The 15,915-nt window shown below is 43.6% G+C and overlaps 1 protein-coding gene across 5 annotated transcripts in view; it reads right to left on the bottom strand.

The window, feature by feature from the left end:
• SDK2 (sidekick cell adhesion molecule 2) overlaps nt 1-15,915 on the bottom strand; it is a 427,828-nt gene that overhangs the window by 88,673 nt on the left and 323,240 nt on the right. For all 5 annotated transcript variants that reach the window (XM_072112538.1, XM_072112539.1, XM_072112540.1 and 2 more), the window contains exon 3: nt 12,533-12,639. In XM_072112538.1, coding sequence (XP_071968639.1) covers nt 12,533-12,639 — 107 coding nt within the window. The remainder of the gene's footprint in view (nt 1-12,532; nt 12,640-15,915) is intronic.

The following is a 15,915-nucleotide window of genomic DNA, read 5'->3' as shown; positions in this document are numbered from 1 at the left end:
TTTTTTAAATCACTTTTTAGAGCATTTTTTATAGGGTATTAATTAAAAATTATCTTTTTTCGGAATGTTTTTTGCGTTTTTTTCCTCCGGCGTTTACCGTGCGGGTCCAGTAACAATTCTGTTTTATTATGCAGATTGTTACGGACGCGGCAATACCAAATATGCGGGGGTTTTTTGTGTTTTTATGTTTTTTATACTTTATTAAGTTTTTTTATGGGAAAGTGACATTTTAGGGGCTTATATTTTTATGTATTAATTTTTTATTTATTATAATGTGTAGTGTTAAGTGTTTTTACATATTTTTACTTATACATACTTGAACTTAAACCAGTGATGCTCTGATCACTGGTTTAAGTTCAATACACTGCTCTACAATACTATTTTATTGTAGAGCAGTGTAAACTGTCTGAGCAAGCTTGCGCATGCTCAGACAGTTTACAGCCAGACCCGGAAGGGGTCTGGCTGCCATGGAGACCGGGCAGCTCCGGGGCACATGCCAGTCCTCGGAGCTGCCCGGAAGAGGATCGGATCCCCCGGTAAGCGGCACGGGGGATCCGATCCACAGCGCTAACACCCTTACACGCCGCGGTCATGTTTGACCGCGGCGTGTAAGGGGTTAACACCCGCGATCGGAGCCGGCTCCGATCGCGGGTGTTAGCGCAGGCTGTCAGCTGTACTAGACAGCTGACAGCCGCTGCTTCTGGTACCGGCTCCGTTCGTGAGCCGGTGCCAGAAGCAGGACGTTATAGAACGTCCCCGTGCGCTAAGCATCTAGCCCCGGGGACGTACTATAACGTCCTGGTGCGCCTAGGGGTTAATGGACTCATTTAAGACACAATGTTGATGGTTCCCTGGTGTTTCCAGCGGCGGTGTAATCTGGACGAGTGTATGAATGGAGGTCCACTCTAAATGAAAGGACAAGAAAGCATTCATTTCCAGATAATGTCCCGCTGTCACCCGCGCCGCGTCCTGCCCCACTCTCCCGACGCAGAAATGCTGCTGATTGTCATTCCTGCCGTATCCAGAGGCTGCAGAAATACCAGACATTACACTCTCTCCATTACTGTCAGGCAACATCAAATAGCACAGCGCCGGGTTATTCCCTTCTATCAGTCACAGACACCAGGTCCAGGGGGGAAGAACCGATACTAAGGCTTCTATCTATATATCTTCATGTCTATTTCTCATATATATCTGTATCCATATATCTATCTGTATCTATCTCATATCTACCTATCAGTCAATCTATTATCTATCTATCCATCCATCCTTCTACTATCTAGCTATCTAATATCTATCAGTCTCATATCTATCTGTATCTATCTACCTATCAGTCTATATTTTATATGCGTCTATCTATTATCTATCAATCTCATATCCATCTCATATCTATCTCTCTCATATTTATCTATCTCATATCTATCTATCTCATATCTATCTATCTCATATCTATCTCCTATCTATATATCTCATATCTATCTCCTATCTATCTATCTATCTATCTATCTATCTATCTATCTATCTATCTATCTATCTATCTATCTATCTATCTATCTCATATCTATCTATCTATCTATCTCATATCTCTCTATCTATCTCATATCTCTCTATCTATCTCCTATCTATCTATCTATCTCATATCTATCTATCTATCTCATATCTATCTATCTATCTATCTCCTATCTATCTATCTATCTCATATCTATCTATCTATCTCATATCTATCTATCTATCTATCTATCTATCTATCTATCTCATATCTATCTATCTATCTATCTATCTATCTATCTCATATCTATCTATCTATCTATCTATCTATCTATCTATCTATCTATCTATCTATCTATCTATCTCATATCTATCTATCTATCTATCTATCTATCTATCTATCTCTCATATCTATCTATCTCATATCTATCTATCTATCTCATATCTATCTATCTCATATCTATCTATCTATCTCATATCTATCTATCTATCTCATATCTATCTATCTCATATCTATCTATCTATCTATCTATCTATCTATCTATCTATCTATCTATCTATCTATCTCTCTCTCATATCTATCCATCTCATATGTATCTATCTCCTATCTATCTATCTATCTATCTATCTATCTATCTCCTATCTATCTATCTATCTATCTATCTATCTCATATCTATCTATCTATCTCATATCTATCATCTAATATCTATGCGATTTGACAAGCTTTGTGCAGCGCTGTGTAATCTGTAGGCGCTATATACAGTAAATAAAGAATTATTATTATTATCTATCTCATATCTATATATCTGGCTTGAAAAAGCCTCCTTGCAAGCACAAATGTGACAATTCATAAGGAATAAAGGACCACAGTGTTTTTTCCACTTATGCAATTTGATGTACTGTATCTATTCTATCTCACATAAATCTTTCCGTAATTCTATCCATTCACCTATCAGCTCTCTGTCTATCTCATATCTATCTCTATCATTTAGAAGATGTGAATTGGTCAGTTTCAGGAATGTTCTACGTATATTCTAGAACTAGACTTATAAAACACATTCTTAGGGTCTAAAATCTGTAATCCAGAGTTGTACAACGCGTTTCGATCCAGACACTGTTTTGGACAGCACCTTGAAGAAGTGCATTAGTCATTACAATGAATGTACGAAGAATACAGATACATGGACTCTATTATGTGCTTGAAGAACGGAATGTGAGGCAGATACAACTCAAGTATAAATTTTATAGAAGTGTATGAGTCATTCCAAGGAAAGACTATAATTCTACTATGTATATAAAGAATTACACCAGACATTCCTGGCCTCTAAGAACTGTAATCCGGATTTATACCACGCATTTTGAGCTGTAGCACATATAGAGAATAGTTCTCAGGCATGTGCTGTGCTTGGAGACAGAATAGAACAGTATTGTGCGCTGTAACAATCATATAATACATTTCCAGGTTCTGAGAACCAATAATCCAGACTAATACTACGCATTTTGAGCCAGGCACAAGTCTACTATACGTTACTAAGAAGTGGTTCAGTCATTTCAAGGAAAGTACTGCACATGATGAGAGATACTTTAATTATATTACATACTTTAGGAATGATACTATACATTCCAGGGCTTGTACTACGCATTTTGAACCAGATATAACTCAAGGCAGATACAGCTCTAGAGTATATTATGAAGAAAATGTCATAATAATGTACTTTTTGAGACAGACTACAATTTTATCACATATTTTAGGAATAAATTGATACATTGTAGGGAGGACATTTATTATACGCCCGCGCACCGTGATGTATCCAGCGTCCGGCCTCGCTGGCGTACAATAGTAGAATGGCGCTATTACCCGCAACCGTTCAGTCCTGACTGCGCGATGGCTAAAGCGAGTGCACAGGTATAGGAACGCCCCAAACCAACCCACTACCTGCTTATCCACCACCGATTTTCGTTCGAGGTGGCGTAAAATGAGTAATAACAAGGAAATAATCCTGGTGGTTAGCAAGGAATTCCGATAATTACAGGGCATGCAGCCCACAAAACTTGTGTACAAGCGGGGGAGTGACTGCAGGGGTAACAGCCATAGCAGCTGCTATGGGGCCCACAGTGTCAGGGGACCAAAGTATCTGGGGTATTAGATGTGAATACACTGCATTTGTGTATTTGTGATATTTGTATGCTCTAAGGGGGTTATTTATCATTGGCTTTCCTTTTTTTTGGGGAAAAGTCGTCGCATTGAGGTGTTTTGAGACTTTTCGCTGCTAAAAAGTCACACAGGACTATTTCCACCTCTTCATTAAACTGGTGTAAACTCAGAACTACTGATAGTACAACAGCCAGAGTCATGAATTTCTTTGCAAAAAGTCTCATAGTTACTCCCGTCCCCTGCTGGTCTATATGCTGGGACTTTTTGTGCTTTTTGAGACTTTTTTTGGGATCATATGTGTATTGTATTTCGTGTTTTAATCCACATTGAACGTATATAGACGTATTTTGAAGTCATTTCAAGGATTCCATTACGTGTTTTGAGTCGTACTGGAAGTGGAAGAGACTGATAGAGAACGTAGAATAATTATACTTTATATTTTGGGACAGACTGGAACTTAAATAATAATGTCACGGGTGCCCCTACGACCCATATCCAGGGTAGCAGGCGCACACCCGTGTACCTCCGTGTGCCCCAGCAAGCAACTCACCTTTCCCGGCTCCAGTGCCAGTCTCCGCAATGCCCGCGCTCTGTAACATTTAAAGGGCCAGCACGTCGATAATTGGAGCTGGCCCTGATAAATTCCAGCCCCTTTCTGTGTCCCCTGCCGGATCTTTGTGCCTCATAGCCTTAGAGAAAGCTTGTTCCTGATGCCCTGTGCGATTATCCTGATTTTCCGTTGTGACCTCAATTCCTGTGCTGCCTGTCCTGACCTACCACTACGTTCCCGACTCTGATCCTGTGCTGCCTGTCCTGACCTCTTGCCTGTCCCTGACTATGATCTTGCCTTACGATTCTGTACTTCGCCTTGGCCGCCACCGAGGACAAAGTCGCGTCTGTGGAACGACCTGGTGGTACCACGCTGCAGCAAGTCCAACCTGCTTTGTGGCGGGCTCTGGTGAAAACCGGGTGCCACTTAGACTCCGGTCCCGGGTGTCGGCTTACGTCATCATCCGTGGTGGTCCAGTGGCTCCACTACCCCTGATCCTGACAAATAATAATTCTATACATTTCTGGACACTCTTGGGAACACTTCTTATTTTGGTGTGTTCTTCACTAGGCTGAAGTAACATATGTAACGGGCCTTAAGGGTGTCAATACCTTTGGGTTAATTGGCCGATCCCCTTTGTGATGTCACAACCTCTCAACTAACGACTTAACTTTACAAAATTGGATGAGATGAAGGCAGAAGGCTGAGGCTTTTGGCCCTAATGACTAGAGGAGGCAATTAGACATGTCTGATGAGCCGCGCAGAAGAAGCTCAATCTAGTTCATTTCGGCAGCTTGTGTCTGAAAATGTTTCGTTCTGAGGATTAGTAGTCACTTACGATGACATATATTCTCCCCATGATGTAATTAGGCGATACCATGGCAGGGTGTCGCTCATTACACGAGACATGGAAACTTCCTATAAAGACTAATTAGATTCAGGTAAAGCTTTGGAGTAGTGAATGGTGGGGACGTTACCTTCCTCTCGGAGCCGGGCGGACGCCATTGAGCTAATATTGAGATTATTAATGAGTATTGATCACTCGTGACCTGTGCCGACCATTAGACGCGGTGCCAATCTTTACCAATCAATTCCAGCCGAGATGTGATATCTATCTAATTATAACAAGTATTGAGTACCTGGAGGATGGCGGATCCCTTGTTATATTTCTGGTAATTTTCTAGTATTATATCCAGCCGAGGTCCTATCTCTGCCCAATTACCGTAATGTAGATGATGGGAGGCGTGTAGATTAGATTTATTATTAACTCCTTATGAAGCTGTGAGGTTTTTCCTATATCATTAGACGTGATGGAGAGTAACGCAGCCCCGGGCTATAAGCTATTAATGTATAATCCGCAGCGTTATAGGGAGTGTGGAGGAGCCTTGTGCATGTGGTATTGACATCTTCTTCATGTCTCAGGAAGTTATAGATGAGAACGGATCAGGGTGAGGGGCTCCAGGGATGGAGATCAGGCAAAATGGCAATGACATGCAAGACACAAAGGATTAGCAAGACGCATAGCGGTTACAGAGACAAGTCTAATGGACAACATGTTGTAGAGCGGCCTCCATATCATAGAGAACCCAGTGGCCTCCTTGTCATAAAGCACCCAGTGGCCTCCTTGTCATAAAGCACCCAGTGGCCTCCTTGTCATAAAGCATCTAGTGGCCTTCTTATTATGAAGAACCTTGTGGTCTCCATTTCATAAAGCACCTTGTGGCCTCCTGGTTATGAAGAACCCAGTGGGATCCATATCATAGAGAACCCAGTGGCCTCCTTGTTATGAAGAACCTAGGGTCCCCATATTATAAAGCACCTAGTGGCCTCCTTGTTATAAAGAACCTGGGGCCTCTATATCACAGAGATCCCAGTGGCCTCCATATCAAAAAGCACCCAGTGGCCTCCTTGTTATGAAGAACCTAGGGCTTCCATATTATAAAGCATCTAGTGGCCCCCTGGTTATGAAGAACCTAGTGGGCTCTATATCTAAAAGAACCCAGTGGCCTCCATATTATAAATCACCCAGTGGCCTCCTTGTTATGAAGAATCTAGTGGGCACCATATCATAGAGAACCCAGTGGCCTCCATATCAAAAAGCACCCAGTAGCCTCCTTGTTATAAAGCACCCAGTAGCCTCCTTGTGATAAAGCACCCAGTAGCCTCCTTGTGATAAAGCACCCAGTAGCCTCCTTGTTATAAAGCACCCAGTAGCCTCCTTGTGATAAAGCACCCAGTAGCCTCCTTGTTATAAAGCACCCAGTAGCCTCCTTGTGATAAAGCACCCAGTAGCCTCCTTGTGATAAAGCACCCAGTAGCCTCCTTGTTATAAAGCACCCAGTAGCCTCCTTGTGATAAAGCACCCAGTAGCCTCCTTGTTATAAAGCACCCAGTAGCCTCCTTGTTATAAAGCACCCAGTAGCCTCTTTGTTATAAAGCACCCAGTAGCCTCCTTGTTATAAAGCACCCAGTAGCCTCCTTGTTATAAAGCACCCAGTAGCCTCCTTGTGATAAAGCACCCAGTAGCCTCCTTGTGATAAAGCACCCAGTAGCCTCCTTGTTATAAAGCACCCAGTAGCCTCCTTGTTATAAAGCACCCAGTAGCCTCCTTGTTATAAAGCACCCAGTAGCCTCCTTGTTATAAAGCACCCAGTAGCCTCCTTGTGATAAAGCACCCAGTAGCCTCCTTGTGATAAAGCACCCAGTAGCCTCCTTGTTATAAAGCACCCAGTAGCCTCCTTGTGATAACGCACCCAGTGGCCTCCATATCATTAAGCACCAAATAGCATCTATGTCATAAAGAACCCACTGGCTTCCATGAGAAAAAGCACCCAATAACGTCCATTTAAAAAAAGCCCCCAGCAGCCTTTATGTGATAAAGACCACAACATATAGTAAAGCCCCCAGTGAGACACATAAGTTTATCAGTGCGGGAGCTCTTATCCCACCCCTCGCATTACTGCCCAATACTGACCCCTGAGCCACCATTACTATTACAGCCATAGAGTCCCGCAGGACACTCAGGCTCCGCCCGGTGCACACGCAGGCTATCCCACATCCGTCATCTTTGTATTTTATTCGACACAAAGGTAAATTTCTGCTTCTATTAAAGCCCTTTACAAGACGCTGCTAGTGATTTGTGAGGCGATCTGGACCTAATAGATTCCCTGTAAGTGGCCAGCATCTATAAGCTCAGTCTCGGAGTAATGGTGTGACACCGGGTCTGGGTTCGCGGCTCTGGTCAGGTATTCACATGAATTTCTATTGTTTCCTATAGTTTTTTCTGATTTCTTAGCAGATCTTAAAGGAAATACTTACAGAGAACAAATCATTTTCCGGCTGTCATTGTCCTGCATACACCTACGCTGCCTCATCCCCTCTCACAGCGCCACATCAGCATCCTCGTCGTGTAGCTGGTGGGTCACCTCCAGGTCCTTCTCCTCTTTCATTCTCCACATTCAATCTCCCACTAAGGACTTGAACTGTCACCTGTGAAACATCCTCAGAATCTGTCTCTTTGTGGCTGCGCGCTCTCCTGGCGTCAGGCCTTGGATTCTGCCTCGCCAGCTGATAATTCTCTTCAATCTGCCGTCCTATTAACCCACTTGCTCCCAATACTATCACTACACTGTGAGGGTCTCGTTCACCTGACCCCATTTATGTTTCAAGGCATCGCTATAGCAAATAAGTCCTGCCACGTCGCCTATAGATATGCATAGTAGATAGGGTTGGATAAAGATCCAGGTCCATCAAGTCCAACCTATAATCTAAGAGGAAATTGAAAAAAAAAATGAAACTAATAGGCCCATATAAGCAAAAGAAATTCCTTCTGGAAACACATCCAAAAAATCTACTTCCCATAACACTATAATTTTGCTACCTAGGCTGGTCCTGAGTTTGTACATGTATCAGACATCACATCATCCTGAGCTTGTACATGTATCAGACATCACATCATCCTGAGTTTGTACATGTATCAGACATCACATCATCCTGAGCTTGTACATGTATCAGACATCACATCATCCTGAGCTTGTACATGTATCATACATCATATCATCCTGAGCTTGTACAGGTATCAGACATCACATCATCCTGAGCTTGTACATGTATCATACATCATATCATCCTGAGCTTGTACATGTATCAGACATCACATCATCCTGAGCTTGTACATGTATCAGACATCACATTATCCTGAGCTTGTACATGTATCATACATCACATCATCCTGAGCTTGTACATGTATCATACATCATATCATCCTGAGCTTGTACATGTATCAGACATCACATCATCCTGAGCTTGTACATGTATAAGACACCACATCATCCTGAGCTTGTACATGTATCAGACATCACATCATCCTGAGCTTGTACATGTATCAGACGTTACATCATCCTGAGCTTGTACATGTATCAGACATCACATCATCCTGAGCTTGTACATGTATCAGACATCACATCATCCTGAGCTTGTACATGTATCAGCCATCACATCATCCTGAGCTTGTACATGCATAAGACATCACATCATTCTGAGCTTGTACATGTATCAGACATCACATCATTCTGAGCTTGTACATGTATCAGACATTACATCATCCTGAGCTTGTACATGTATCAGGTATCGCATCATCCTGAGCTTGTACATGTATCAGGCATCACATCATCCTGAGCTTGTACATGTATCATGCATCACATCATCCTGAGCTTGTACATGAATCACACATCACATCATCCTGAGCTTGTACATGTATTAGACATCACATCATCCTGAGCTTGTACACGTATAAGAAATCACATCATCCTGAGCTTGTACACATATAAGAAATCACATCATCCTGAGCTTGTACACGTATCAGACATCACATCATCCTGAGCTTGTACACGTATCAGACATCACATCATCCTGAGCTTGTACATGTATCAGGCATCACATCATCCTGAGCTTGTACATGTATCAGACATTACATCATCCTGAGCTTGTACATATATCAGGCATTACATCATCCTGAGCTTGTACATGTATTAGACATCACATCATCCTGAGCTTGTACATGTATCAGACATCACATCATCCCGAGCTTGTACGTGTATCAGACATCACATCACCCTGAGCTTGTACATGTATCAGGCATCACATCACCCTGAGCTTGTACATGTATCAGACATCACATCATCCTGAGCTTGTACATGTATCAGACATCACATCATCCTGAGCTTGTACATGTATCAGATATCACATCATCCTGAGCTTGTACATGTATCAGGCATCACATCATCCTGAGCTTGTACATGTATCAGACATTACATCATCCTGAGCTTGTACATATATCAGGCATTACATCATCCTGAGCTTGTACATGTATTAGACATCACATCATCCTGAGCTTGTACATGTATCAGACATCACATTATCCTGAGCTTGTACGTGTATCAGACATCACATCATCCTGAGCTTGTACATGTATCAGATATCACATCACCCTGAGCTTGTACATGTATCAGACATCACATCATCCTGAGCTTGTACATGTATCAGATATCACATCATCCTGAGCTTGTACATGTAGCAGACATCACATCATCCTGAGCTTGTACATGTATAAGCTATTGCCACAAAGGACATAAAGCCTAGGCATTTTCATACTTCATTCATGACCTTTGAGCTGGTACAGTGGTAAAGCAAGGCCCAATTAGCAAAACTACAATTCGTAGAATGCCTCATGTGTAGTGAGAAAAGCATTTGGTCACTTGTTGTTCCACAACAAACACAGAGAAGGACCTGTTGTTCCATCAGGTTATAGGGAGTCCCAAAAGTTAGGACTATGGCTTTCTCCACCCCTATTAGAAGACGACTTCCCGAGATGCCAATGGGTCTGATGGATGACGTGAGACCAGATGTGGTCTGAATATGGTCCGAATACAATTAGCCTCTGCCTTTTATATAAACCCCACCCATGATAAAACACTCCCAGTTTGTGGTGACCCACTGCTCTTCTAGATTGGGAATTCTATAGCAGGGCTACTGTGTGTAAGCAACCCTCAACCAAAATACCAAAAAAAAAAAAATACAAACGTATACAAATATATAATGATTATATACTGTATAACTTCAAACCAATCCATTTTTCCCCCACAATCCTATGTGTGAGTCCACTAATCTGACTCATTTGTTTTGGCACAGCCCGTCTTCTAGAACATTCCGCCTAAAGTACCCAGAATGTCGACGATCCGGTGACATGTTCGCGCGTCCTCACTTCTAATTTCCGTTAAGACTTTTTTTTTATCTATCAGAGCAGAACAGAAGGGGAAAAAAAACCTGGGACTAATTTAGTTTATTGATTTGCAGGACAGCAATCGGACATTCATTTAGAATTTTTTTTTAATTGAAGACGGTTTTAGAGTCCGCCCTTGCCCACGTGATTGGGATAGGCTGGTTTTGTGCAGATGCCACAGTCCTGGACATGGAGAGGTATGTTTAGGCAGTGGTGACGCAGGGAGCCGTCGACTCCTTGCTCTACTCTTAAACCTTTCCAACTGAGTGCGCTGCAGCTTTTGTTGGCACTTTATGACAAAAGTTGGGAGGTGAACACAACTGTGACCCTAAGAGCTGGAGGGAAAAGCTGCCCAAGGCCTAAGATCATCACAGTGTCAGGAAAGTGCTGGGGTGGTGTAAAGCAGGCAGTCACTGGACAGTGTTCTCTGGAATGCTGAACCCCCATTTTCACGAAATCTACATTCATCTAAACCAGCAGTTCTCATCCCGTGGGTCGGAACCCCCAAAGGGGTCAAATTATTTTTAACCGGGGTCGCTTAAGAGCATTGGAAATATTTGTTTCCATTGGGGGATCCCTATGACCACTGGGGGCATCACTGTGACTACTGTCTACTGGAAGCAGCCACTGTGACTACAGGGGGTATCACTGTGACTACTGTCTACTGGAAGCAGCCACTGTGACTACAGGGGGTATCACTGTGACTACTGTCTACTGGGAGCAGCCACTGTGACTACTGGGGGTATCACTGTGACTACTGTCTACTGGGAGCAGCCACTGTGACTACTGGGGGTATCACTGTGACTACTGTCTACTGAGAGCAGCCTCTGTGACTACTGGGGGCATCACTGTGACTATTGCCTACTGTGGGTATCCCTGTGACTACTGGGAAAATTACTATGACTACTGGATACTGAGAATCACTGTGACTACTGGGGGCAGGCGATGTGACTACTAGGGTCAGGGGCTGTGACTACTGGGGGCAGCATCTGAGACTACTCGGAGCAGGAGCTGTGACTACTGGGGGCAGGATCTGAGACTAGTGGCTACTGGGGGCAGGATCTGAGACTAGTGGCTACTGGGGGCCGGATCTGAGACTACTGAGTACAGGATCTGAGTCTACTGGCTACTGGGGGCAGGATCTTAGACTACTGGCTACTGGGGGTAGTCACTGTAACAACTGGGGGCAGCAGCTGTGACTACTGGGGGCAGGATCTGAGACTGCTTGCTTCTGGGTCAGCACTGTAACTACTGGGGGCCGGATCTGAGACTACTGGCTACTGGGTGCAGATGCTGTGACAACTTGGGGAATCACTGTGACTACTGGCTACTGGGGAAAGGTGCTGTAACTACTCTGGGAATCACTGTGACTACTGGCTAATGAGGGCAGGCACTGTGACTACTGGGGTCACACTATGACTGCTGGCTATTTCACTGTGACTGCTGCCTTCGATTCATAAAAGTAGCAAAATTACCAATTCACCACAATTGGAATGATTTTAAACCTAACATCAACAACAGCAGAGACAATGCCCTAACGTCAGTGTCTGCACTTTTGGATGAACGGGGCTTAAATTCTTACTACCCCCTCCTCAATCTTGTAAAAAGCCTTCACAAAAGACTGGAAGTTATTTGAGCTACTAAAGTAGGATAGATTTTATATTATATGTTACTTAAAGCAAAACTAAAGTGGGGGCGCTGTTTCATTGTGGTCTATGTGATTTGCTTGTCAAGTGTGCAGGTGAAGAGCGGTACTGCAAGCCACCAAGCAAGTGCCTGTAGACCCGTAAATCAGTTTTCTTCCTTATTAACGTATTTTTCCCTCCAGTTTGTTTACTGTTGATGTCTATATGATGTCTGTGCATTAACTCGCTTGTGATTCTGCCAGGCGTAGGCGCCGTAGGGCTATATTAAGGATCTGTAGATTATATTCTATGAGCCGCGCTGCTAGACATTTACTCCAACACTGCGCTTGTTTTTTTTGTCTTTCGATCTTGTGATTTAATGACCTCTACAAAGTATCATAAAAGATGATTTAGAAATTGGAGGGCGACTTACAGGCCACCTGGACCTCGGTCTGTCTCTGCAGCAAGGCGCCCATTCGATTCCTGACGATGCAGCGGTAATGGCCGGCGTGCGTCCTGTCCAGGGAGGTGATCATGTATCTGCAAGGAACAAGATTACACAGGATTAATCACATCACCTTAGATCACTGTGAACAGACCTTTAAAAAGGACCTTTCACCACCTCACATATATGGGGATGAATATACCATAATTCTGGCACACTTTGGACTTTCTTTCTAGCCCCCAGAGTTGCTGAGATATCAGTCCCAGGATCTGACCATTATCATCCTCTCCGCTGTCATAGAGGAGGCGCTGGAGCAGAGGAGGAGGGGGCGTGTATTATGATAATATCTAATACTGAGACACTGAGTAGATTAACATAACACACACCCCCTCCTCCTGTACTCCAGCTCCTCCTCTCTGACAGTGTAGAGGATTATAATGGTCAGATATTGGGACTAATATCTCAGCAACCGTGGGGGGCTAGAAAGGAAAACTTAAGTTCCCCTGAATCTGTGTAGCAGCCCCTACATGTATGAGGCGGTGAAAGGTTATATTTAAAGGAAATCTACCATCAAAATCCACCATGATATAACAGGGACACTTACCCATCTTCTTATATTTTTTATCCAATAATGATAATGAGCCAGAAGGGCTCCTGAGGGTGTCACCAGAGCCCCTCCATGCTGCAGCTTCACAGGGTGTTGCACTGTCTTTCCTCAATACCTAACTCCATAATCTCACACAGAAGGAGGGGGTAGTGCTCCTGTGCAATGTAACAGCCTATGCATCTGCAGCACAGAGGGGCTCTGGTAACCCACAGGAGCCTTCCAGGCTCATTAGCAAATTTTAGAAGGGATAACACATATAAGAAGATTACCACAGTCACGGGGCCTGCTCATGAGCCCCAATGCAGTATCAAGTCTCCTTATCTGGGGACTGCACCCTTAACACACCCTAAATTAATAACACTAGTTGTCAGACTGGGGTTCTTTGGACCAACCAGATAACATTTTTTTGCCAGCCCCTCGTTTATAATTCTCCAATTCCCCAAAGTTAGGTTGCCCACTGCTGCATCTCTTGGTATTGGATTAGAACTGGGACCCACCATGGGATCCTCAGATCCTCCGGTGGGCCAGTCCGACACAGCTAGCTGATAACAGCTACCATTGCAGCAGGTATTTAGTTAGTCCACTTCCTGCTGCAGCTGCTTCTCCGTCCCCATGCTTTACACTGCAGCTCTGCTTATTCAGATTATGCTCCTCCTACTTCTATGTATGTATTCATATAGTCAGGTTCACCTCGAGAGCTGGCCGTCTAATAGCGGGTATGCTGGGCATCACCCATCACATCATATTCTGCATGAAGTGCAGTGATTGGTTGATGGATACGCGGCAGACAAGTAGATACATTCTATTTATACCAAAAATCCAATTAACTCCTCACATGCCAGGGAACAGCTGGGTTATATAACTATGCGGGTATCTGCCAACCTGACGTGTGATATTTTTGTTTATTTTGTGTAACATAAATCACCCTGAAAATCCATAATTAGAGCAAATAATATCCGTTCAGTGAGCGGAAAATGCTCATCACCTGCTCCAGGCCTATCATAGGCTCACTGTGGAATCGGAGGAGACCGTGATGGCCCATTAGTCTATTTCTGAAGAGCACGTACTAGGGTATGGTAGACTGGCAGAAGATCTAGATGTACAGGACTGGAATTTTGCCAAAAACAGCGCCACCCCTGGTCCACAGGTTGTGTCTGGTATTGCGGCTCAGCTCCATGATAGTGAATGGGGCAGAGTTGTAATACTATACACAGCCAGTAGACAGGCATGGCACTGTTTAGTAAGGACATGTCTCCAGTTCAATCCAGGAATCTAAATCCATATTTCACAGTCCTGCTGCTACTAACAACATACATAAAGTGTATAATTACACATTTCTCCCGGGACAAAACCCAACATTGGCTGCAAATAGGGCAGAGCAGTGTGAGGACACATTCGCAGTACAATTCAGGAATATAAATCCATATTTTACAGTTCTGCTGCTACAAACAACACACACGAAAGTATGATTACACAGATCTCCAGGGATCATATCAAACACTAATGGCAGAGAGCTGACAGCAAAGTGAGGACACACCCCAGAACAAGCCTGATATATAAATCCATATTTCACAGTCCTGTTGCTACCAGTCATATACATAAAAGGTATTGGTACACATCTCTCCAGGGACAATACTGAACACTTTCTGCAGAGAGCACAGCAGTGTGAGGACACACCTCCAGTAAATCAAGGAATATAATTCCATATTTCACAGTCCTGCTGCTACTAACAACATACTTAAAAGGTATGATTATACATCTCTCCACGCACAGCAGAGTGAGGACACCCCCCCCCCCCCAAGACAATCCAGGAAAAAGAATCCATATATCACAGTTCTGCTGCTACTAACAACATATACAGCAGTGTGATTACACATCTCTCCAGGGACAATACACAGGAACACTTTCTGCAAAGAGCACAGCAGTGTGAGGACACACCTCCAGTACATCCATTCACTTTCTCACACACACATCTCTTCTACAAATCCAGTCCCAAACATAGCAAAAAGTGTGAGTGAATGGATGTAGCAGAGCAGTGTGTGAATGAATTGATGTAGCAGGGCTGTGTTTGAGTGTATGGATGTAATAGAGGTGTGTGAATGAATCTATTTGGCACAGCTAAGTGTGAGTGTATTGAGGTAGCAGAGCAATGTGTGAATTGATGTAGCAGGGCTGTCCGTGAGTATATGGATGTATGAAAACAGTGTTCGAGTGTATGGATATATCAGAGCAGTGTGTGAGTGCATGGATGTAGCTGAGCTGTGTGTGAATGAATGTATGTAGCAGAGCTAGCTATAAGTATATACATGTAGCAAAAAGAATCTATGTATCACAGTCCTGCTGCTACTAACAACATATACAGCAGTATGATGACACATCTATCCAGGGATGATACCCACTGGATGCAGTCTGTTTGGCCACACCTGCTGACAGCTTCCCTTTAACCCTTTTCTCCCGGGCTCTGGATTTTGGGAGGTTAGATCCTACAGGCCCATAGTAGGGTTTGCAGTAATTTTTCCCATGCATGAGAAGTTTACAAACGTCTGCAGCTTCCATTATTCTGCGGATCCTGGTGCCACGTGCCGCACATGTAACAGATGGCGCTGGCTGCAGCTTAGATTAAGTGTCCTCACAACAAAATATTTCTTCTTTCCCCCCGTGGCATCTCGCGCCTCCTGCAAAACCAAGCATCGAAATGTTCCTAAATGATCATTTTAGCATCTCTCCCACAATGCCTCACTCCTCGAGGAGCAGAACAATGGCC

The sequence above is a fragment of the Engystomops pustulosus genome, chromosome 6, assembly GCF_040894005.1.
Source record: "Engystomops pustulosus chromosome 6, aEngPut4.maternal, whole genome shotgun sequence".
Lineage (NCBI taxonomy): Eukaryota > Metazoa > Chordata > Amphibia > Anura > Leptodactylidae > Engystomops > Engystomops pustulosus.
This window is presented reverse-complemented; position numbering and strand designations above follow the sequence as displayed.